Source organism: Sphaeramia orbicularis, chromosome 20 (genome assembly GCF_902148855.1).
Source record: "Sphaeramia orbicularis chromosome 20, fSphaOr1.1, whole genome shotgun sequence".
NCBI lineage: Eukaryota > Metazoa > Chordata > Actinopteri > Kurtiformes > Apogonidae > Sphaeramia > Sphaeramia orbicularis.
The window spans coordinates 34,142,859-34,169,271 of NC_043976.1; the positions used below are offsets into that span (position 1 = coordinate 34,142,859).

The window sequence follows — 26,413 nt, forward strand, 5'->3', positions numbered from 1 at the left end:
GACGTACTGTCAGGACATTCTGTTTAGTAGATTCAATTACAATGTTAGTTTTTTTTTTATTTCGAGCACATAGAATCAGATAACAAAGAACCATACACTGTAAGCCCGGATAAGTAGAGTTTACTCAAAAAATTTGAGGCAAGTGATTGCACTTAAATGATTTGAGTAATGATCGACTAATCAGTTGGTTTAAGTACGTTCAACTTTAATGCTAAAAGTATTGAACTTAAACTATTAAGTAGAAAACACTAAAAGACAAGTTATTTGTACTTTAAATCTGTTGTAGAATCCACCCCACTATCCAACCATTCAACTCAGCATTTTAGGTTACATTGACTACTTTTCTCAATTGCAGCCAGATTAAGTTATCATTGATTAAAAGGTTTTTTAAGATAATGAAACTCAAAATCCTATTTCTGACCAAAATAGTTATGCAATTATTCAACTCAATATATTGTAGCATGGATGGACGTTAGCTCATTGCCATTTGACAGTACAGGAGGTGTTTTTAATTTGATAAGACATTAAGATTTTCATTGTACAACATTTTCAGATGAACAGTAAAACCATTGTTCTTCCTCTGGCTCTGACTCATGGTGCAGCTCTCCAAAAATACAAAAACAAACACAAAAAGGCCAATAAACACTGCCATACACACATTAAATCAAAATTCACAGTAACACCACAACCCCGCTGAATCCCTGCACAGAAAAATAACACATTTTCAACAACATGCCCAATACCCACAATGCAATGCGAAGATAAAAAGGTGTTGTCATGATTAAAACTTAGTGATTTAATTCCATTCAACTTACACTTTTTCGTACTTTCAACTATGTCTACAAATTAGTAGAATATACTGAACATTTTATAGTAACATCATAAAACTTAAATCATTTAAGTGCATTGTAATTAAAACATTTTAGTAAATACAAATTCCGGGCTTACAGTGTACAACACGGCCAAACAAAATTTTTCGGCGCATGAAAAGGAGTGCACTGTAAGCCCGGACTTTGTATTTACTAAAATGCTTTAATTACAATGTACTTGAATGATTTAAGTTTTATTACATGACTATAAAATGTTCAGTATATTCTACTAATTTGTAGACATAGTTGAAAGTATGAAAAAGTGTAAGTTGAATGGATTTAAATCACTAAGTTTTAGTCATGACCACACCTTTTTATCTGTGCATTGCATTGTGGGTATTGGGCATGTTGTTGAAAATGTGTTATTTTTCTGTGCAGGGGTTCAGTGGGGTTGTGGTGTTAGTGTTAATTTGGACTGAATGTGTGTATGGCAGTGTTTATTGGCCTTTTTGTGTTTGTTTTTGTATTTTTGTACAGCTGCACCATGAGTCAGAGCCAGAGGAAGAACAGTGGATTTCCTGTTCATCTTTTCGTGTTCTTGGGTAAGCAAATCTCTACGCCTTGTTGCAATGAAAACACTTCCTGTACTGGCAAATTACAGAGTTAACTTCCTACCTCACTTTCATCCACACTACAACATACCAAGTTGAGTAATTTTATAAGGCAGTTTATATTGCTAAAGACTTTAATTTTAATCAACTAGAAAATGAGTGCAATGAACCGATGATATTAAGTCTAATGATTATACAAAGGAATTGACATCGCAACAAATATTAAGTTAAATTAACTTGGCATTTAGTGCGTTGTACTTAAAATAGCAATTCCATTCAAATCAAGCATTTAGGTTTAATACACTCAAGGTTTCATTACTCATTACTCAAATTTTTTAAGGCAACCGGTTTCCTCAAATTTTTAAGTAAACTAAACTTATCTAGTCTTACAGTGTGGGAAGAAGTATAACTTATAGACTCCCACCCCTTTTTGCAAACCGATAATTAAATTAATTCCGCTTCATTTGCTTTAACACACTGTTTTCTATATATTTTTACAATAACACAAAGCATCCATACAAACCATTCACATACATTTTTTTCAGTCACCTCGCACACAATCACTTTTGCATAATCAACCTTTTTTAATATGAACTATAATATTTATATGCACTTTCATTATTTACTACAAATACAATCATTAACTAGAAGCACTCGGAGAGCGCAGACCTCCGCCAAGGCTGATCAGTGGCCCCCCCCGTGGGCCCCCCCATGCCAAGGAGGTTATGTTTTTGCCAGGGTTTGTTTGTCTGTCTGTTTGTTTGTTTGTCTGTCCGTTAGTGTGCAACATAACTCAAAAAGTTATGGACAGATTTTGATGAAATTTTCTGGTCTGGGCCCCCCCCGTGGGCCCCCCCACCCCCGATCACCACCAAAATTTAATCATTTCTTCCTTATCCCATTTCCAACAAACCCTGAAAATTTCATCAAAATCTGTCCATAACTTTTTGAGTTATGTTGCACACTAACGGACAGACAAACAAACAAACAGACAAACAAACAAACCCTGGCAAAAACATAACCTCCTTGGCGGAGGTAATAAATGTGATAATATTTCCCAATCATGATAGTCTGTATTAATTAATTACAAATAGGTAATACAGAATAATATCTTATTTTATGCATTCTTCTATAATTAGATTTTCACTTATTCAGAAAATGTTCTATATTTTGTTATTACAGTGTGTAAGAGTATTATGTGTATAAATGTGTTAGATTGAAGCAACAAACTCCACAGGACTTTTTAGGTTAGTGTCAGAAAGTGACCAGATGGGATGAGAACCATGAAGAAACAACTTTTAAAGTCAAAGAAAGTGACTCAGTGATAAAATGTAGAATCACTGTTGTTGTTTTCTCCAGCTCTTATTGAAAAGAATGACATTTAAGGCAGAAATGGGGACATTTCTTCTACACAGATGAGTTTGATTATGGTTCTTATGAAGATATGAAGTTATTATGGGACGGTATTATCTTTGCTAAGCTGCTGTTTGTTAATCCACATTAGAAAAAATCAAAATCCTACCAAGTGTATTTTTCTCATTTCTAGTCAAAATATCTCATCACACTTAAAATAAGACATAATCACCTGAAGAGTAACTTTTCAATGAGATATAAGAACTCATTTTTAGACAACAGATCTTGAAAATCTTATTTCAAGAAATCTTACCGAGATCATTTTCACTTGTTCCATTGGTCGATTTTTGCTTGAACTAAGCAAAAAAAATCTTGAATTAAGCAAAAAAAAAATCTGCTAATAGAACAAGTGAAAATTATCTTGGTAAGATTTCCAAGATCTATTGTCAAAAAATAAGTTCTTATATCTCACTGAAAAGTTCCTCTTTAGGTGATTATGTCTTAGTTTAAGTGTGATGAGATATTTTGACTAGAAATGAGAAAAATACACTTGGTAAGATTTTGATTTTTGCAGTGCTAAACCACAAACCTGAATAAAATATTGAATCTCACCTGTAAACTAATACGTATCTTCTTCTCCTCATCCAGGCTGCTGGACAACTGCTTCATCTCCTGCCTGAAATTCATAAACGCACATAAAATCGTATCTATTTTTCCATATACATATATGTACAGTCACTGAAAAACTTATTAGACCACCCTTGTTTTCCTCAATTTCTTGTTCACTGTTATGCTTGGTACAACTAAAGGTACATTTGTTTGGACAAATATAATGATAACAACAAAAATAGCTCATAATAGTTTAATTTCAGAGCTTATATCTATCCATTTTCCATGGTTTTCTTGATAATAACCAAAATCACTTCAGTTCTTACATCAATAGCTATGATAAAAACAATGCTTTTGGGCATTCCATGATTTCTTTTCTGTCTATTTTAGTCACATGATACACACAGGAGTAGGTACTTGATTGCATAACCATTGTTTTTGATGCCTTTTGATGGTCTAGTAACTTTTTTATATTATACCCATGTGATGGATGCTCATACCTGTGTTGGCTCTTCAGCAGTTCTACGGAAGCTCTCAGGTCACGCAGCTGGTTCCTGAGTTCCTCCAGCGTGGGCGGGGTCAGAGGTGAATGCCGAAGCTCGGGGGAGGGGCTAAGACCCGAGGAGGAAGATGGGGATGAGGGTCGATGGCCGGTGGTGTTCGGTGGGGTCAGGACTGAGGGTTTGGCAGGCAGCGGTGCTTTACTCTCGGGTACCTACGAAAACACCCAAAAATGACTTCAAATATAAAGGACTCAATGGATTTTCAGTTCAGGGGTCAGTGTTGAAAGAAAATGTAAATGACTACACATGCTTCTTGGTATAATAATGCTACACTGGAAAAAATCTAAATCTTAGCAAGTGCATTTTCTTCATTTCTAGTCAAAATATCTCATCACACTTAAAATAAGACATAATCACCTTAAGAGTAACTTTTCAGTGTGATATAAGAACTTATTTTTAGACAATAGATCTTGACAATCTTATTTGAAAGAAATCTTACCAAGATAATTTTCACTTGTTCCATTGGCAGATTTTTTTTTGGGCTTAATTCAAGATTTTTTTTTAAATGTGATGAGATATTTTGACAAGAAATGGGAAAAATACACTTGTTAAGATTTAGATTTTTTGCAGTGTATAATTATTTAACAAGTGTTTTTAACAAGTATGGCTGTGTCAAATAACAAACCAGTATTTTTAACCCTTAGGGGTCTGACCACCACATTAAAAATGCTTACTATAACCATGTTTCACCTACATGATCTGTTCATTTTTTTGTTTTTTTTTCTCCATAACCTTCATTTAAGCAACACCAAGTGACAAGGAAACTTATGTGTAATAATATAGAATATTTACATGAAGTCATCATAATTGGGGGAGAAGAACAGAAAGGAAAAAGAAAGAGAGAGAGAGAAAAAAGGAGGAAAACGGGGGTAATAATAAAAAAAGTTAAACAGTAAATAAATAAATACTTGATAATAACTAAACGAGATGACAAGTACAATTTATCTAAATATAAAGTCATCATTGTTAATGCTATTGTTGCTGCCATCACAGCACTGTTGCCACTGTTTTTTTTTTTTTAGATTTTTTTTCACCTACATATTCTGATTACTATTATTTTTTACACCTACTTTGTTAACATATTGGTCCCAAAAATCTGCATTTATTTATTTCAATAAATACCACGAACATGCTCAATGAACTATTGTGGATCTTGAAAAAGTACATATGTGGCAAATACGAACATATAAAGGTAGAACTGAATAGCTTTCTCAGGTTTTACATAGTCTATCAATGTCAAACAAAAACTTCGAATCTGCACTTTTTTTGTTACAGTGCTTTGAAAACACTAAATAGTCTGATACTGCATAATCACAGACCCTGGAGGGTTAACTCAGGTCATCAACTTCTATGAAAATCAACAATATTGCTCCCCCTGCTGGACAACAATAGCTATTGCAAGTCCTGTGCTGTGAAGGTGACTTACATGGATGGTGGGAACTCCTTTTCTCAGGGCAACGTCTACAGTTCTAGGCGCCACAGGCTCCGACTCATCCTTGCTTCTGTCCTTGTCCTTCCTGTCCTCAGCTGCAGAGGAGTCCAGCAGGTCGGTGGTGGACAGAGACGACTGCGACAGAGAGGAAAGAGGCAGAGAAAACTGGTTATTCAGAGTTTACGAACACTGAAATAAACTCTTAAATAAATGACATTGACCAATTCCATACTGCTACAGGTTTTATGACTTCTATTTATAAAATGGGATCTTTATATATTAGTATAAACCTGTCATAAACACTTAAAAATCTACTGTACGTGAACAAATTATTACTGACAAGGAAAGTTCAGAAAATCTATAACAATTACTAACCTGCTAGAGGCAATACAAACAGATAGGGGACTATTACAACTAAACACAGATTAAAAAAAAGAAATATAATTGAAAAATGTATATATCAGTTACAGTTAATTCCAACATTTAAGTTTACACATTAGGACGCAGACATATATGGGATGTGTAAGTGATAATAACCAGTATAGTTTTTGTATAGATGCCCTAGAATATGACTTTAAAATGACATTTAATTGCTGACTAATACATTTTATTGTGATTGTAACTGCAATATGTACATATGTGATAAAGACCTGATAAAAATCTGTCTCAAATGCAAAAAGAAACATCATTTTATTTAAATGCAGCATGTGAATATGATCTAATCGGAGTTTGCAAAGTTGTAGAGGAAAGAAAGAAAATTGCCTCAATGTAACTTAATTTTTTTTTTAATGATTAAAAATGGACATTCATCACGAGCATTGAAAAAAAATGACAAAATCAAAAAAGTGTCAAATATTTGGAAGAAAATGAGCACATTTTGACGATGACTCCAAAACATAAAGATTTTTGACATGTTTTCTGTCTTCTAAATAAATTATGAGTTTATGAGATTTGCAAAACATAAAAAAGAGAATAGCTAGAGGAATTCAATAGTACATTTTTTATTTGTCTTATTATTACTGATTGTTTTTGGTCTGTTTTTTTTTTTGTTTGTTTGTTTCTTTGTTTGTTAACACTCTAGCAGCAAAACTATTGGTTGAATTCAAACCAAATTAGGTTTATAGATTGCCAGTGACCCAGAATAGATGGGGTGACAATTTGGGGAAAGTAGGTAGAAGTTCACATTTTTTGAATGAATTTTTTAAAACTTTTTTTCCCCTCATTTACTTATAATGCGTGATATCTCAAATGTCTATAAAACATCAATTTTGTTTCACTTTACTTCAAACTTGCTACATATATAGAGGCAATTAATATGCTGACGTCACCACATGCACAGACATGATGACATCAGCTGGATCAATGCCAAAATCAGCTACAAGACATGCGAGGGGCGGGGTTTGTTGTGCCTGGCACCACTTGTTTATATTAATGTCCTTTGTCTCATATATTCATTGGCAAATAAACTTGCTTGCAGTAACTTCATGCTTTCATTCAGTGTATGTTAACATTGCATCTATAAGACTTGAGATCGCATAACTAATAGAAACATCTCAGTATTTGTTTATTTTCATTGTAATATAGAACAATGTTATCACATATTGCAGATTTTCCTCAGACTGTATGGGCTGCATAGATATGATGGATCAGAGTCGACGTGTACTGGATGTCGGGCTGTTGCGTCTCACATGTGGAACTTCCCGTTCTTGTGGACAGAATATAAATACACTCACAGGTGTGATGATCTGTGAGCGAGGCCGGCGGTCTGTGATTCTTGGCCGCGAAGCCGTCGGATGACTCAGTTTCTCTGTTGAAGACACAACCGCATCCAGGTCCACCTCTAAACGAAAACACACACACAAGACACAAATTTTCACGCAAGTCAGTTGAAAGATGAAATACAGCAGTGGTTCACATATGTAAACGACAAATGTGGCGTCTCCCTGGACCCCAGCTGTTGAAAAATTCACCATGAACTGCAATAACTTCTCCATTTTCCAATGAGGATCGATGAATATATCATAGGAGTTTCATATTTCTTTAAATGTAAAAGATAACATAATGAAGATTAAACTTCATCTGATGTTTTGTTCATATTGGTTTAATGTTGTGAGAGACAGTGTAAGTTAAAATTAATATTACATCAGCAAAAATTTATAAAATAATGAAATAACTAAATAAAAATACATAATAACCAATAAATAGGAAAAAATAATCTAGAAAATTAGCAAAATTATCAAGACAATAAATAAAAATGGATAACATATTTAAGAAAATGAAAAAAAAAATAATGAAGGGAATTCACTAAAAGTGAGAAAAAAAATCAAGAAAATGACAAATAATCAAGATACTGAACAAAAATGAACAAAATCATCAAAGAAATGAATAAATGAAAAAAATGAAGACAATGAAACAAAATTAACAAAATATTCATGATTATGAAAAAAAAAGAAAAAATTCAAGGAAACTGACAAAATAACATAAACAAAAACAAGATGAACATAAATGAATCGAGAAAATAAAAGAAATAATCAAAGTACTCAACATAATGAAAATACATGGGAAAAAATCAAGAAAATGAAGAAAATAATGAGGACAATGAATAAAAATGAATGAAATATTCCAGAAAAGGAGCAAAAAAAATCAAACACTCACAAAATTGAACAAAAATGAACAAAATAATCAAGGAAACGAGCAAAAAAAATTGAAAATATATAAGGAAATTAAGAAAACAATCAGGAAAATTTGCAAAAATTAAGAAAATAAAACATACAAAATAATAAACAAACGGGCGACCCAATAACATGTTCCAGGACCCATTTTTAAGTTTATGAAAAACCAGAAACAGAGAAACAAAAACTAAAGTGTAACACTGGTGTTTAGATAGAGAGAGAAGCTTCCTGATCTGATTGGCCGATGCTCCCTTCAGGTGAACTCACCAGTGTCATGTGACCTGTCAGGGGCAGAGTCTGGGGTTGAAGCCCTGCCCTCAGACTTGGGGCTTTCACACCTGAGCAGGTAAACCATACAACAACGTTAGGCTGGACACGCTCAGTGATGTTTCCTTGTGGTTGTCAGCTGTTTTTTTTTTTTTTTTGTTTTTTTTTCTGATTGGATGTGAGTGTGACTATGTACTGACGTGAGAGTGGGCGGTCTCTCAGGACGCCGTGGGGGTTGGGAGGACGAGAAGGAGTTGGTTGTCTTTGGGGGGAGGGGTTTCTTGGGGAGGACAGACGGGAGGGAGGGCTTGGGGATGTCTCCAACCTTCAACTCTTCACCTGCATGCACACACGCACAAAAACGCAAAACAAAATAAGACCCATAAAACATAAACACAGATAAAGAAGAGAATATACAACACATACACCAACACATTCACACACGTGCAGACAGATGAGCATAATTAGAGGACGGGAAAGTAGAAGTGTACGTCAAAATATGGAATAAATTGACAAAATGGAAAAAATAATCAGGAAAATTAATACAAAAGGAAAAAATAGTCAAGATAATGAGCAAAAAAGGAGCAAAAATAATCAAGAAAATCAATAAAAATAACATAATATTCAAGGACATAAAAAAAAGAGCAAGGAAGGAACAAAAATTAACAAAATAGAGAAAATGAGTGGAAATGAACAAAAAAAATCAAGAAAATGAATAAGATTTAACAAAGTAATTTTAAAAAAAATGAAGGAAAATGAACAAAATGATCAAAGAAATTAATGAAAAATGAAAAGAACAAATGGAAAGAAAATTCATAAAACAATGAACAAGGCAACTAACAGGCAATGAACAAAAATTAACAAAATAATACAATTTTTAAAAGACGATAAAAAAAGTAAAATTAAAAAAAAATCACGGTAATGAACAAAAATGATCAAATTAATAAAGAATATGAATAAAATAATTAAGAAACTGGACAAAAAATGTCTAGAACATGAACAAACGGCACAAAATAACCTGGAAAATTAACAAAAATAAAGAAAGTGACACGAAAGAAAAGCAAAAAGAACAGAATAATCAAGAAAACTAACTAATAAATAGAAGAAGAAGAAAATATGAATATATATGAACATATATAAAAGAAAATGATTCAGGCAATAGATAAAAATGAAGAAAATATTACAACTAACAACTGGAGAAAAAAAATTAAATAAAAATTGTAAAAAATGTAAATTACAGTAATGAACAAAAATGATCACATTAATCCAGAACATGAATAAAATAATTTGGGAACCGGACAAAAAAATTAAAAATGAACAAACTGCACAAAATAACAAGGAAAATTTGTAAAAATAAATAAAGACAGTGAAACAAAAAGAACAGAATAATCAAGAAAACTAACTAATAAATGAAGAAAACAATTCATAAAAAAAACTATGGACAAAAAAGAACAAAATAATACAGTAAATTAACAATAAATGAATCAACTAAAATATGAAAAAGAACAAACTAATGACGATCATGGGAGAGTCAGAAAGTGCATCAGGAGGCGAGAGCTGTGGCGAGACAACAAACTAAATCTGCCTCTGACGGATTAAAGCAGGTTGACAGAGTATTAAAAAAAAAAAAGAGGACAAAGAAAGGTCTGAAGACGCCGAGGGCTGTGAGGACGGACAGGAAAAATATAACGACAAGCACAGAAGTTGGAGAGCTACACGGAACAAAGAGGATTAGGAGGATTAGGAGGAAAGTGGTGGCAGAGTTTGTTTCGTTAGTTTAGAGTCCTGTGTTTGGGGTAAACTAATCAGAGAACTGCAAAAGACTTCCCTTTTTCTGTTTCAAGGACATTTTAAGCAACGTCTTTTGTTATTTCCAGTAGAGAAAAACTCCCATTAAGAGATTGATTTTTTTCAGATTTAACAAAAACAGCTTTATTTAACCCTTTAACAATGATGCTGAAATGGCAGTGATTTTTCTACACACGTGTGTTTGATTCTGAGGTTTATGATGGTATGAAGTTATTATGGGATGTTATTATCTTTGCTAAGTTGCCGTTTGTTGATCCACAGTTCAGATTAAACTGTGACAGTTCCGACATTGTTGTACCTTTTAAAATAACGGTGGTGTTTTACATGTATGATCTTATTTTAGTGTTTTTTATGTATGGTTTTAAAATGGACTTCTATTGTGTTTTATGTATATTTTTAGTGTGGATGTATGGCTGTGAGTTCTATTTTGTGCAACTGCTGCTGCTGTCTCGGCCAGGACCCTCTTGAAAAAGAGATTTTTAATCTCAGTGAGCTTTTTCCTGGTTAAATAAAGGTTAAAATAATAATAATAATAATAACAATAATAATAATAATAATAATAAAGATCTTTAGTGCAGTTATTGACAACACAAATCGTACAGAAGGTGTTTTGTGGTTTTACTGTGGCTGTTAGCTAACAGAGCTATAATGTAAACTATCAGCTGATGCAGCACGTGAAGATTATAAGACAGTGTAATTTTAAATGAGTTTCCAAAAGGTGAGTAAACAAACAAACCTTCACAGTTTCCTTTTAGTGTAAACTGATTTATTTTATTATGATTGTCTTCCAAAATGTAAAACAAATCTTGACCCTGTAAAGCCTGAACCATTAAATCATTGACAGAAAATTCCAGTTCTTTGAAACTGGAGCCTTTATTGGTCCTTCTGAACAACCCAAAGAAAAATTTCCATGTGTGAGTTCCAATTTTGTCGGGTCTCAGTGCTCAAATATTATTTTTGAACAAACAAAAACATAATATAACACAAACATGTCTAACAAATTGGTAATTCCTTTTTAAAATGGTCAAAGTTCTGCCTCCTTCTTCATTAATGACAGTCTTGCAGTATCACTGGAAAGGCCTCTGATGAACAAATTCCTCCCCCCGGTGGATTATCTGTGTATTACATGTATCTAATTGTATACATATGGTTTTTCAAGGAAAAAAATATCACACTGATCATGTAGAGGGCTTCAAAACTCATGTATCAAATATGATACGTTTGGCATTATAGGGTTAAGTCAATTTGCAGTTAAATACTGTATTCGCCAGCTCTCACTTATGTGGCTTTTGAAGGTGTTGCGTTTTCAGACATGTTGCACTTCCTTATGATATGTTCTGAGCTATGATTAGAAGCCTATGATCACAGCTGAGATAACTGGAAGTTGCAGCTGTGAGACTGGATGTTCAGAGTAAAACCACCGTGCCCATTAACTTCCTGCTATGAAACATGCTGCAAATGATTTCTCGCGTGTCTTTTACCTCATCCAACATCCGCACCTGACATAATATACATTTGGCCCCATTTGTTTTGACCTGAATCTCTGACTAAAAAATCTGAGTATTATTATTAGTATGCTAGTTTTCATCTGAACAGATCAGTGCAAAGTTGAGGGAAGCTGCAGGCTGAAGCGAGTCAAAGCAGGCCAAAGAGGGTCGAGCAGGGCCAAAGTGGGCTAAGACGGCTTTACCTCGATCCTGGTCTCTCTGAGGAAGATGCTCAGGTCGCTCAGGAGGAACCTTCTTGACCTCTGGCTTTTTCTCTACAGGTCAAAGGTCACAAGTTTCTGTTTTTTGTTTTGTGTTGGATTTTTTTTTGTCAGTTTCTCTCTTTCTATCAAGAATACCAGAGAGGAGAGGAGAGGTGAAACAAGGAGAGGAGAGGAGAAACGAGGAGAGGTGAAACAAGGAGAGGAGAGGAGAAACGAGGAGAGGTGAAACAAGGAGAGGAGAGGAGAAACAAAGACAAAGGAGGAGAAATGAGGAGAGGAGAAAGAAACAAGCAGTGAAGAAATGAGAGGAGAAACAAAGAGAGAGGAGGAGATGTGAGGAGAAACGAGGAGAAATGAGAAGAAACAGGGAGAAAGAAGGAGATACGAGAAGAGGAGAAAAGAGGACAAATGTGGAGAAACAAGAAAAAAAGAGGAGAAAGGAGGAGAAACAAGGAGTGGAGAAATGAGGAGATGAGAATGGAGAAGAGGAGAAACAAAGAGAGAGGAGGAGATGTGAGGAGAAACAACGAGAGGAGAGAAAATAGGAAGAGAAATGAGGAAAAATCAGGAGAAACAAGGAGGAAACAAAAGTAGGAGAAAGATGAGGAGACGAGGAAAGAGGGGGAGATTTGAGGAGAGGAGGGGTTGTTACCTGGGGCATGTTTGGCAGAAGGTGCACTGGGAGGAGGCGGTTTCTTTGGTCTCTGAAAACACAAACACCCTTTCATGAACGTCCGTCATCTCCGCTGTAACGGAGGCTTTTATCTGTTCATCCTTCAGTCACATTTACCTCCTTCTCCACTTCAGGAACTAGCAGCTTCACAAAGTTATCTGGGAAGACACCTTGCCTCCCTCCGATCTCCCCCATCCACCAGCCTGCATCTGCACAGTCCTGGACGAAATGTAACAACAAACTGCACTTTATATTCCCTCTAAGAGCATTAATATGAGTGTAAGCAAATGTGTTCTTTTCCACAAACAAATCCAGCTGACCAGATGATGGAGCATTAGAGCAGACACCACACACCTGGAGATGGGTGGAGTCGACTGTACACTGGTTACCTTGGTGATGATGTTGATGATCTCCCCCTCTTTGATTGACAGCTCATCTTCATTTTGTGCTTCATATGGGAAAAGGACTTTACACTGTTCCTTCCCTGCAGAAAAACACAGAATAATAAGAATAAAAGATGAAATGCAGATTTTCTGTCAATGTGTGTTCACACTGTGGCCCAAATCTGACTTTTTGCCCGTATATGACCCACATCAGATTTTTTTTTTAATGACAAACCAGATTTTTTTGAATAAATTAATTTTATATGTGGTCCTAAATCGAATATGCATGGGATGTTTTGCAATGTGACTTCAGTCTGAATGGTCATATCGCATTTTATTTCTTTCATCTTCTTTCTTTTATGTCAATGAACCTGTTTCTATGACCATAAAACTCAGATAACTGGGAGTAATTGGATAATTGTAATAATCAGATCGACACATTTACATGCACTTAAGAAATGTGATAATTAAAAAACCCTGGTTTAGATGCTCCAGTCCTTTATCGGATTTCTTTCGGACGACTAACGTACAGAGCGATGGTAGGCTAAACTTCCTCTTATTGTCTTCCACTCATGTTTGACTACATAACTACCATCCCCTACGATTTTAATTGCATTTACACATGCGAAGATGTAAAAGAATGAAATAAATCCAATTAACCTGTATACATGCAAGAAGACATTGGAGTATTGGGGACAAATCCAGGTGTGTTAATCCTATTTCTTATGATCAGGTTATTTATCCGATAAAAACATATCAGATTATCCTGTTTATATGATCACTTGATTAATCTGATAACTAAAGAAATCGGATAATGATCGAAGTATTGGTGTGCATGTGATCAGGCTCAGTGAAATGCAACAAATATTATAATTCTGCGCTGGAGGAGGCGGGACCCAGCAAGATTTATATGCATTAATAAAGAACTTTTTATGCAACGGAATCTCAAAGTGCAATAGAGAAAAGAAAGTCCCACATTAAAAAATAAAACGCTACATTAACAAGCGGTTCCAGGCACAACAAACCCCACCCCTCACACGTATTGCAGCTTATTTTGGCATCGATCCAGTTGATGTCATCATGTCTATGCAAGTGCTGATGTCAGCATATCAGTTGCCTCTATATATGTGCTAAGTTTGAAGTAAATTGAAACAAAATTTATGTTTTTATAGATATTTGAAATTTCGGCCATTATAAGTAAATGGGAAAAAAAAAGATTTAAAAATTTGAACTTTGACCTACTTTTCCCAAAATGTAACCACATCTACTCTGGGTTACTGGCAATCTATGAACCCAATCTGGTATGAATTCAGCCAACAGTTTTGATGCTAGAATGTTAACAAACAAACTGAACCAAAAACAATACCCCTTGCCTTCCCTTCAGGGGGCGGGGTAAAAATAGTCAATTGCATTTATAAAGCACGTTTCATTCAATGGAATCTTAAACTGCTACAGATAAAAGAAAGTCCTACATTAAAAAATAAAATACTACACTAAAAATAAACTTCCGTCCTTCTGCACATATCTATCATTCAGGACGGTAGACGGTTTCCACATGAGTCTGTGGTATTATGTGTGTGATTTCAGTAAAAAAAAATCAACCTGCAGTGTGGATGTAGCATTAGTTTTTGATGTAACTTCTGCACAATGCAAATACTTTCCTCAATCAATCAGTTCTTAGATGTCAAATATTTCTATAAGGAAGCGTTTTCAATACAAGCAACACTACAATGCCCGAATAAACAACATTAGAATGAACGGAAACCTTCTACATGAGCAATAGGAAGTGAGCTACAGACTGTGGCATGCTCTGGAAAACACTGGGTGCAAAGCATGCACAGGTTTCTGCAGTTTTCCTCAGTAACTTGTCACCTTTTGCTTTGCTGTCAGGTTCAGTCTTCATGGTTTCGGGGACCACACTTGCTACTGCTGCTGCTGCTTTCCCCTCGCCGGCCTGAGTGACAAACAGATAGAAGCAAGCTTTTATTTTCAGGTACACATGTAAGTTTAATCTGACACCTGCTGCAGATGTCGTAGCGCACATCTACTTGGTGGTCAGGCTGATTCACTTCCGGACTGTCTAAATTTCCCACACTGACTTTCAAGTGTCTCTCAAGAAAGTAGCAGGATGTACAGAAGTGTGATCTATCTGCGGGTTATGACATCTTTCATCCTCTGCAACTGACTGATAGCATAACTGAATTTAGTTGCTAGTAACATACTTATGCCAGCAGACCTATTAGGCCACAAATCTGTCAACTAGCCAAACTGTCTCCATCCATGTCCACCCAGAATAATATGCTGCACAATCTGGCCAAAACAAGCAAATAATTCAGATCCTTCCTTGTAATTAATACAGTTGTGTAAAAAATTATTAGACCATCAAGTCATCAGAAACAATGGTTATGGAATCAAGTACTAACTCCTGTGTGTATCATGTGACTAAAACAGACCGAAAAGAAAACATGGAATGCCTAAAAGGGCTGTTTTTGGCAGTACAATGCCATAGCTACTGATGTAAGAACTGAAGTGATTTTGGTTACTATCAAGAAAACCATGGAAAGTGGCTATATATCAGCTCTGAAATTAAACAACTATGAGCATTTTTTGTTGTTATATTATAGTTGTTCAAATAAATGTACCTTTAGTTGTACCAGGCATTAAAATGAACAAGAAATTGAAGAAAACAAGGGGTAGTCTAATAATTTTTTCCGCAACTGTATGTTTCAGTTCTTTCACTGATGCCAACTTTTCAACCTTAGTGTGTTATTGCAGGACCTAACAAGACTTTATCACTTTTGTGAAATTTTTCCAAACATTTTACTGTCATGTAGAAAATTAAGGTCAATAAAGTTACCATATTTGGTTCATTGCCCATAAGTGTCAAAAAAAAATCCCCCCAAAAAATATCTGAGTAGTAAAGAAAAAAAATACAAGAAAAACACATGTAATGTGAAAGGAACATGTATTTTAGAACAATAGACCAACATTTTTAGAACATTAGAACAACCTGTACACTTTCGTCTATACGAGCCCTCCCTCTATGTATATGTATACAAGCAAGGAATGGATGAACATGTGAATATAAAGTTTGAGATTGTTACTTAAAAAAAAGCTGTAATTAATAATAAAGTTGTCCTCCGAAAAGGCGGGTGGTGGTGGGTAAAAAAAAAAAAGAACAATGTAAGTGCTGATCCAGACACCTGTCAACATCCACATTATCCCTTTGAACATCATTCCTTACATTAGTACCATTACTTCATGGTACCTAACAAAGCAGGTACACTCACTGTTCATGCAGAGGTGGACCTTACAGACCCTGTAGACCACATTGGACCTGAGACTGTTGCCTCACTGTCCTCACTGGAACTGTTGCTGTCAATGTCTTGTAATGAATGTGGAAATTACCTAAAATAGTCACTTGCCCGTTAAAGGGTTAAGCAACCATCAGTTTGTAAAGAGCATGGCGATTGGACAGAGTTTCAATGGAAAAGGGTCATATGGTCTGATGAGTCCAGATTGACCCTGTTGATGAAATGATTACCCATCATACCTAGTACCACAGTACAAGCCTATGTTGGCAGTGTTATGAACTGATTATAATGAATGGAGTTTTTCTTTGCCGATGACACCTGTATATTTCAACATGACAATAAGAGGAAACATCAGGGTTGGAAAGGGGAAGGAGTGGTTCAAGGAGCATGAGACAACACTTTCACACATGGATTGGATGCCACAGAGTCTAGACCTGAACTCTACTGAGAGTGTTAAGACTTTACACAGAAGTCTGACTCACCATTATCATCATCGAGGTCTTGGCTAAAACTTAATGCAAATCTGGATGTATTCAACCTATTCATGTAGCCAATAATGTAATAAGTATTGTGTGTAGAGCAGTGCACATATAGAGAGGAATCTGAAGGATTTTAACAGACTATAATACATCTATTTTTAAGTGAAATCAGACGGTCTCACAATATTGTATGATTCCAACACATTTTACTCTTACTTAGAGACTAATTTTTCAGAGGACTGCCGGGGATGGCAAGAAAAGGTGTTTCTGCAAAGCATGATGACATGACACTGAGGTTGACCTTTAGCTAAAAACCTCATCATGTTATCATTTTATCCTACTGCACATTTATGTGAAATTTTGTCGGAATTAGCCTATATTGTCTGTCACACACATTAGCAAACACACATTAGCATTTTCCGGAGACAACATGTTTGTTCTGTTGTTTACATGCAACAAACTAGGTAATTTAACAGTATGAAGATTTTTTTAACCAACAAATAATGTATGCACGTGTATAGATACTGGTACAAAAATAGTAATATTTTACGCACTAACTAGCATCTGGACAATTTCTACATTTAGCTGAAATACTTTGACATTCCTCTTGCTAAACCTGTCAAAACTGTATTTCTCTCTGACCTTGCAACCATGATAGATGACTCCCCAGCTGACTGTCCTCTACCGTAAATAACCCTTACAGAGTTTGGATGTATGTGTTTCAGGTCATTGCCTTGTTGCAGATGAAGTTGGTGTTCAATGTATTACATCATGTTGTGTTTAACTTAAATACATTGAGTTAGCCTCAATATATGTTCTAGTTAAGTGGAATATGATGTGGCTACATGCATTTCATTCATGTACTGTATTTCATTTTGTGCCAATATCTGTATATTTACATATTTGTTTTGGTCAAAAAGACTCTGCATAACATTAAATTACTTTGTTTCCTGAACGAAATGGGAAAAATACTTATCATTTCTCATTAACTCTATTACTTTTATGTGTCGCCTGGGCACATCAGAGAACCACACAACAGAAGCCCTAGTCAGCCCCCTGAAAAGCTATCATTTCACTTCTAAACTGAGACAGCATTGGTGCAAGAGTCTGTATATCTTGTAATGTGCACAAATTCTGTATCTCCTTTTAATTGTATTTATTCTGTATGCTGTGTGTATGTTGTAGGCTTGTGTTATGTGGACTTGTGTCTGCAATAAAGTTTATAATTATTATTTTTATTAATATTATTATTATTTTAGGTTACTGTATATACTTCTGTTATTTCTGTCATTGCTCCCCTGTATGAGTATGCTTTTGTTTTTTGTTTGTTTTGCTTTACAAATATATAAGTTACATACATGATGTAAAATGCTGATAAGATAATGCTGCCTAATAATAAAACGATAATTACCAAAATTAGTTTCCTGCACATAAGTAATAAGAACATGCATGTATCTATTAAAACGGTAAAAGAAAAGTTGTGTCCAAACTTTTAACAGGCGCTGTAGGAATTCTTTGGTCACAGCCATGTGCTCTGAGGTGATCTTGATCTTTAAACGTCTAATGAGTTCATCCTTGAGTCCGACTGAGCATTTGGGCCAAATTTGGAGAGATACCCTCAAGGTGTTCTTGATATATAACAAGAACAGGACAGATGGATGGACAACCTGATAACTAACGCCTCCAGCCACTGCTGTCACCTGTGTGGAGACATAATAATAATAACAATAGAAAAAAAAACACCACCAAAAATAGCCCCCAAAAATGCAAATGGCCTTTTTATTGTGTTATCACCTGACTCATTAAAGGATCCTCATGGGTGTCTTAAAAAGTGAAGGACAGACTACCATAAAAAAAAAAAAAGTTAGGAAACATATAAAACTAAAACTACAAAGTAGCAGAGGGACAAAAGGAAAATATAATATGCAAAACAAAACCAAGCTATTACAAAAACAACAATTATATGAGCTAATCTCTTCCCTCCAGTGAACAGCGCCGTCCCAGAGCTCCACTATAACCAGCTAATTAGAGCCGATGCGATCAGATTTAGCACAGAAACCAACAAGATGGCTTGATGACGAAGAGTGTGTATGTGTAGCCGTGTGCGTGAGCGGCGTGGGCTTTTAAAGGGCCTGTTGTTTTCTGCTGGAGTGGATCCCTCGACTGTGTTTGTGGAACCAGGGTGGCTCTTCCACAGGAAAACACATACTCACAGGGCCCGGTCTGTCCTGAAAACACACACGAAGCTCTGTTCTGTCCGGGCCGAGAAATACCACATCTCTCCCCCCAACCGGCTTCTCTCCTCTCTCTACTCCCTCCACTCCTCTTCTTTCCTCCCTAATGAGACCCATGTGGTGCCACAAGCATGGACACATCATTACAGCATCACAGGGAGGTTTACATGGCCAAATGTCACATGCTGACCCTCGGAGAAACTTGCAAAACCTCACAATATCTGCCAAGATCTGTTTGTACATGGTCTAGAATGACTTCAGCTTTCAGATCCTCACTTGGACCAAAAAAACTGCATCTACAGGGAGTTGATTTAACACTCTAACCGTACAGGAAATTCAACTAAGAAAACGCCAAGTCTGCTATAGCACAACACTTTGGTCAGCTTAATTCATGTTTAGATGTGCTATGTAAATACATTTTGCTTAGTTACAATACAGAATCCACTTTACAAGGAGGTGAAGGTTAAATATGATGATGAATTGCTAAAAACTATAATATAAAATTCAGCGTTTTCAACAGGGAATAAGGTGCTCTACAGTAACTGAACAACAGCACATTATTATGAAACTATCCATTCAAACTCATTCACAGGCAGGATCGGAATATAAATCAACCCTATAATTAATTTTTCTCTACATTTAACCATTCCAAAGTGATTTATTGCCAATTATTATAACATTATCCCCTGAATACAGCATTTTTTCACTGAAAATCCTGTATTTTCCTATACTAATCATGTTGGTGTTCATAAAAGCTCAGAAAAAATCAAAGGTTATTACATCAAGCCCCAAAAAGTTAAGGAAAACTGACTTTTTCAGCAAAATACATAATTTGTCAAACTACATGGGTTTTACTGGTGAATCAGCAAAATTTGGAGCCTCTGAACATCCAAATGGGTCACATCTGATCCGATTAACTGGATTTTACTTGAAATATTTACATGTATTGATAGGATTAGAGGCTCAAAAGTAGTTAATTATTTTAGATCAGCAGATGTTTTTGGTCACCAGTGGCTGTTTAGGACTTTGAGGGATAAACTGTGTATAAATTGGCCTTTATAACCACATTTTACTTAGTTAGAATAGAGAAGTTCAGTTATGATTCATCTAGGAACTGAAGGTTAAAATATGATGATGAATTGCTAAAATCCCCAATGTAATTTTCAGCATTTTCAATGGGGAATATGAAACTGTCCAGTAACTGAAAAACGGTACATCATGAAACCATCCATTCAAGTCTCAGAATAGAAATTAAGTTATAAATGTGAGGTGCAACATATCTACATCAGTTTAAATAAACTTAACTGTCCAATATCTCAAACCAGAAAATTATGTAATAGGGGTTGGAAGATTAAGACAAGAACAATTTGATTAAAATGTTAAAGCTTATAGTTAAAATACTGCTTATTAATTACTAAATATACTAATGCAGGGTTTTTAACTCAAAAACTGATGCTTAAAATCTACAACCATATACATTTTAGTCATTTAAGTCTGATATTTAGTGCAAATGTCCTTGCATTTTAGGTTTTTTCTATACCATAAATAGCCTTAAGTTCATGGCCCCGCTTTAAGTATCCACTACCTTCCCTTAAAATTCCCCTAGACTGTATTTTTACTGTGTACACTCAGCTAATCTCAAGGCTTAGTGGCTTTAGTGGCTTTGACTCACTATGAAGGGGAAAAAAACATCTGGAGGAGACATGGAAACTTCTTGTTTTGTGTACAGAAAAGGAGGAAGTTATGGTGTGTGTGATAGCAGAATGCATTAGCCTCCATCCAGAAATGTTGGTCTTTGTTCACACATGGACTTGAAGCTTTGTAAGCATCCTTGCAGGAGCTCATACCACACTGGTGGACTTCACCCATGAACAAACAGCTGAACCCCGGTTATTACTGACGTGGCTCAGAGTGACTCAGTGTCCACCCGTCCCAATGGAGACGATCTGCTGTCACCTCCTCCAGAGCCTCATTAGGGAGCAAAGAGACCGGTCTCACCATAAAGCAACGTTACAGCCTCCTGCTCAGCGGGACAGGCTGACAAACATCCTTCAAACACACTCAGACGTCTGTAGAGAAGTGTTTGATGCCTGATATTTGTTCTTTCAGGCCAATTAAAGTGTATACAGACACAGATCCCCAGGGGGAAATTCAGTTAAATTCTTCTTTGTTTTTATTTATTTATTTGCTTTTTTTTGAGTATTTTTGTATGCAGCTGACCATTTTGACCATTTCATATTTTGACCAAGTAATTTCCCTTGTGGATCCAGAAAGTTCCTCTAAGTCCAAGTCTATCTATTTATTTCACTTTATTTTACCAGGTAGATCAATTGGCAACCAGTTCTCATTTAAAATGACGACCTGGCTAAGAGGCAGCATAGAAGGCAGATAAAATAGAAACAAGAAAGAAACAACTTACAAAGTCACATAACAAGCCATAATAATGCTAAAAGAGAATATTATTTACAGTATTTACAGTGATGTATTTTTAAAAGGAGAAGTTATTAGCAGTGAGAATATAATAACAGATGATAAAATAAAAAGAAAGAGAGAATGAAGCAATAGACTGAGGTTTTAAGATAATAGAAATAAAATGTTGTTTAAAAAGTGTTATAAATAAAGAATGAATACATTATACATGAAGTGTCAAGACAGTAGGGAGGAAGAGTCAAGGGCCACTAAAACTGAAACTACCCAACTGCACCTATAAAAAGTGTGTTTGACCTTTGAAGTTTCACATCCATGAATCAGACTTTTTTCACCCACAAAATACAAAAAAGTATTTGTTGTTTCCACAAAAATGTGGTTTTGGCTGCATGAAACATCCTCTCAGAGCAATCTGACCACCAAGACATTCCAAAGCCTTTATCAAAACCCACATTTATTATTTATTTTTGCGCATATTGTGGATAAAATAGGAGTCTAGCAGTCTAGTGCTTCAAACTTTTGGGGTACAATAAGACTGCTGAATTTCACATAGTAAATGTAGAATAAGAAGAGGATATAAAGATAAGAAAGTCAATGAGAGAGGTTGAAAGTGTTACAGAGTATGCAAAGAAATGTACAAGACAGAGAAATAAATAAAAATTGACTCTACCGTGCTCTTGTGGTTCCAGTTAAACACAGACAGACAGACAGAAGGACCTCTGCTACATCAGCCCTGGCAGCAGCCGACAGTGTGCGAATATGTAAACGTCAGTGTAAAACTGTATTACCTCCCTCCTCTCTGCCTCTCTCTCCACTCTGCAGGGCTCTCACTTCTGCTTTGCTTGTCAAATCCCTGCAGGGTGTGTGTGTGTGTGTGTGTGTGTGTGTGTGCGGGTGTGCATGTGTGTGCATGAGTGTGTCAACATAAAACCACTTCCTGTGCTGAAAAACTGAGATGGAGGAAGGGGAGGAGCCACAGCTGGGACTTCCTTCCTTCACAATACAATGATAGCAGTATCCAAAAAAAAAAAGTATGACGAAAATAAAACAGGCTCACCTTATCCCCCTCAGAGTCCACATCCAGAGAGCGAGGTCTGAGCTTGATAGGCTGGTCCTTGAAGATGTCACCAAAACCGAACCCCCGGACCTATGAATGAAGATGATACCCAATGAGGTCAAGTCCACCAAAGTGCTTCATTTAGGCTTTGAATGAGCCTTTAAAAGTTTGTTCCTTGTGGGGCGTAAAGGTTATATTCAGCTTAACCCATAAAGACCCAAACATTCACCGGTGACCTAAACCATCTACTGATACATGTAAATAATTGGTGTAAAATCCATTTTGTCATCTTTTCATGGTTATCAGATATGACCCATTAGGATGTTCAGAGGCTCCATAGAGAACGTGGAAACACCATCATCTTGTACAACAATGATTCACCAGTAAAACCCATGGAGTTTGATCAATGACAGTGGATGGAGACACTTGGTTTGTGTTCAGTTAATGATATATTTTACTGAAAAAGTCACTTTTTCTTCAGTTTTCTCTGTTTCTGATATAATAACCTTCAACTTTAATTTGAGCTTTTATGAACATCTACAAGGTCAGTGAATTAAATACAGAAAAATACCTGATTTTCACAGGGAAAAAAATGCAAAATGCAGAGCATAATATTATAATAAATGGTTATAAATTACTCAAAAAGGTTAAATAGAGAGAAAAATTCATGTTGCACTGGGTCTTTATGGATTAAAATGATCACAAGTGTCTTCTTTTTGCTGTGAAAGCCACTGTTGAATCCCCTGTTACTCAAGCCACCTCCCTCCTATATACGTTAAACAAGACCACCGTTGAACACTGTAATGACCCCTCAGCCTCCCCTTCTGACAATGAGGACTGCCCTGAACCAGTTTCACTTATCCCTTCACCTCATCTGGACTAGCTTCGTATATCTGCCCCCATGACCATCCACTGACCCCTCAAGACCTGAAAAATTTTGGTCAACATTAGGGTCTAAATTTGTGGCATCAACCCCGATTTGACTTGAAGTTAAATAAAATTCCCACTGGTGCAGTTAACACCTTCACAAAGCTGGTGTTAGTTGAACATAAACCCACTTCTCACTCACTGGTTCTCTCAGTATCACTCTGTTTCTTTAGGAATCTTGAATGATAGTGAGTTAAAGTTTAAAAATGTCCAGAATCTATCAGGGGTATTCAAATCCGGTCCTCGAGGTCCAGTATCTTGCATGTTTTAGATATTTCCCTCTTCCAGCACACCTGGAAACCATTACATCGTTATCAGGCTTCTACAAAGCTTGATGATGAGCTTCTTGTGTGTGTGTGTGTGTGTGTATGTGTGTGTGTCTTGGGATTCACACAAAATCCAGAAAGAACTGACTGCTGCAGATTGTCATACATATGTATTTTTGGTCAAGGAACAGACTAGCGAAAACAGCAAGTTGATAGGACCAATATTTTGGGAGATATTAGTAATTTTGGAATACAATAGCCTTAAAATCGTTTGCTACCCAGAACGCTTTGGCGGTGACTGCTGGACAAATGCGGTACAGCATGCATGCATACACAACAGTATAAAAACTACCACATCTAGAACCTGTGGATCCTCACGGGTCAATGAATTCTTTAGTCATATGTTAGAGGGATCACGCCAGTGTGTGTTACTCCTTGGACTTTTAGGCATTTAGATTTAGAAACAATGATGATCTGACAGTTTTATTACATATTCATATATCCTTATTATAATGTAATTCCAAAGTCTAACAGCTGCAGAAAACACACTACATTTATGACTGTTTAATCCTGAGTTATGGACGCCATAAATAGTTAAATGCCTCTTTTGGAGTTCACAGAAGTTGTTGAGGCAGATATTAATGAACTCAACAAAGAGGTTCCCAAGTTGCACCTAAATACCAAAAAAGAAGGAGATTGGGTGAAGAGTAATTGCGTTGCGTTGACGCTACAGGGTACAACGATTCCCCTCTATTGTAAAAACTATATGAATAAAACAGAAGCAATCTCATGTTGAAAGTATCGTTAGCATTACAATTAGCGCTGCACAATGTACAACTTCAGCATGTGTAAAAGTCGCATCACGGGACATGTAACGTCAACTGAGGACAACTGATACAACTTTCTTGCTGCTTGACTCTAAAGGAACTCACATGCTTTTGATTTTCCCACTAATTTTCGAGACATCTGACAGCTGTAGGACGGTTTGATCTGATTTAATGGTTCTAAGATATGTAGACTTTATTGTTGTAACAGCTGCTTGAACTGTAAACCCCCTTGATTCTTGACTTTCATAAGAACGCACCTGTCAGCCCAAATCTTTCTTAAAGGTACAGCAGTGGCAGTAGTCAGTATAAGTATTTAGGCACCATCCTGGGGGCCTCCCTAATCCGGATGACAAATGGCATGGAATAACGAATGATCTAACCCTAACCCTAACCCTAGTGGTCATTAGTTATTCCATGCCATTTGTCATTCAGATTAGGGAAGCCCCCACCCTGGACAACAAACTGTCCTTTGAGACCAACTCAGATGCCATCTGCAGGAAGGCAAATCAGAGGCTGTTTTATCTGAGGTGTTTTAATGTTGATAAAAAAGCTTTTTAAAATATTTTCTTCATCTTTTGTTGAGTCCATTTTAACTTTTTCTTTGATTTGCTGGTTTGGAAACCTCAGTGTTCTAAACAAAAACAAGCTGAGGAATGTTGTTAAAATCGGCCAAAAAACAATTGGCACTGGCTTGAATGATCTTGATCATCTGTATCAAGCCAGAGCCACTCAGAGGGCAAAGGGCATTTTGGCAAACCTCGTCATGCAGAGTTTCAGCTTCTTCCATCTAAGAGAAGGTACACTTCCCCCTGCAGAGCCAAATCAAACTGATATCTCAAATCATTTGTCCCATCTGCCGTTAAGTTTTTAAATAGCCTGTAGGCGAGCTTGTTGGGAACAATGCACTGTTAACTATGATGACTTAATTACTGTATTTATTGTATTATGTGAGAATGATTGCTTTGGTGACATGTGAGATATGTACACTTCTGTTGCAAATCAAATTGCCCTTCAGTAGGACATTAAAGATTTTTCAATTTGATTCAGTTCAATTTATACGCAATCATTCTTGATTACTTTACAATAAAACAACCAAAGCAGCTCCTACCCTGACCCCGCCAGTTCTCACAAACTGAAAAAAATGAATTAGGAAGAAAGAAAGAAAAGCCCCCTCCAGTCCTCTCGATAGATAAATTACAATCAAATAGCGCTATTTAAGTTGGGTGTTGTATTATCCTCTCCCTTTCTTATTAGGTACATCAGTTTGAATGGACGTTAATGCAAATATCAAATAAGCCGATCAGATGGCAGCAACTCAATGCATTCAGGTGTGTAGATGCGGTTAAGACATTCTACTGAAGTCCAAACCAAGCAACACAATGGTGAATAAAGTCATTTAAATGACTTGAACATGCACAACCATCTCTACAGTTTACAGACAACGGTCAAAAAAGGGAAAATAATGAGTAAGCAGGTAGTTCTCTGGATACAAAAGTCTTGTCGATGCCAGAGGTCAGAGGAGAATGCCCATAGAAATGCAACAGTTACTCAAATAACCAATGCATACAATATATCAAACTTTACAACAGATGGGCCACAGCAACAGCATATACACTCACTGGCCACTATATTAGGTACACCTGGTACTAGCAATATGTACCCAATCAAGTGGCCAGGGAGTGTTATTTAAGAAATAAAATATACTACTGTGCTGACCCGTGCTGTTGTGTATTCATGCATGCTGTACCGCATTTGTCCAGCAGTCACCACCAAAGCAATCTGGCCATAGCAATGTAACTGTAAGGCTATTGTATTCCAAAACTACTAATATCTCCCAAACTATTGGTCCTATCAACTTGCTGTTTTTGCTAGTCTCTTCCTTGACCAAAAATACATATGTATGCTAAACTGCAGCAGTCAGCTCTTTCCAGTTTTTGTGTGAATCCCCAGACACACACACAAACGAACACAGAGGCCACTTGGCTTTTAT

General features: G+C 36.1%; 1 protein-coding gene across 2 annotated transcripts in view; it reads right to left on the minus strand.

Moving 5' to 3' along the window:
• The window catches only part of sh3kbp1 (SH3-domain kinase binding protein 1), a 62,686-nt gene that overhangs the window by 1,166 nt on the left and 35,107 nt on the right, over positions 1-26,413 (minus strand). Inside the window, exons 7-18 of one of the 2 annotated variants that reach the window (XM_030123530.1) lie at positions 22,404-22,493; positions 14,765-14,846; positions 12,899-12,993; positions 12,627-12,728; positions 12,489-12,540; positions 11,816-11,887; positions 8,517-8,655; positions 8,317-8,387; positions 7,111-7,217; positions 5,372-5,512; positions 3,883-4,097; positions 3,386-3,449 (exon numbers count right to left, since the gene is read on the minus strand). In XM_030123530.1, coding sequence (XP_029979390.1) covers positions 3,386-3,449; positions 3,883-4,097; positions 5,372-5,512; positions 7,111-7,217; positions 8,317-8,387; positions 8,517-8,655; positions 11,816-11,887; positions 12,489-12,540; positions 12,627-12,728; positions 12,899-12,993; positions 14,765-14,846; positions 22,404-22,493 — 1,230 coding nt within the window. The remainder of the gene's footprint in view (positions 1-3,385; positions 3,450-3,882; positions 4,098-5,371; positions 5,513-7,110; positions 7,218-8,316; positions 8,388-8,516; positions 8,656-11,815; positions 11,888-12,488; positions 12,541-12,626; positions 12,729-12,898; positions 12,994-14,764; positions 14,847-22,403; positions 22,494-26,413) is intronic. The other variant, XM_030123531.1, reaches the window with a different exon arrangement.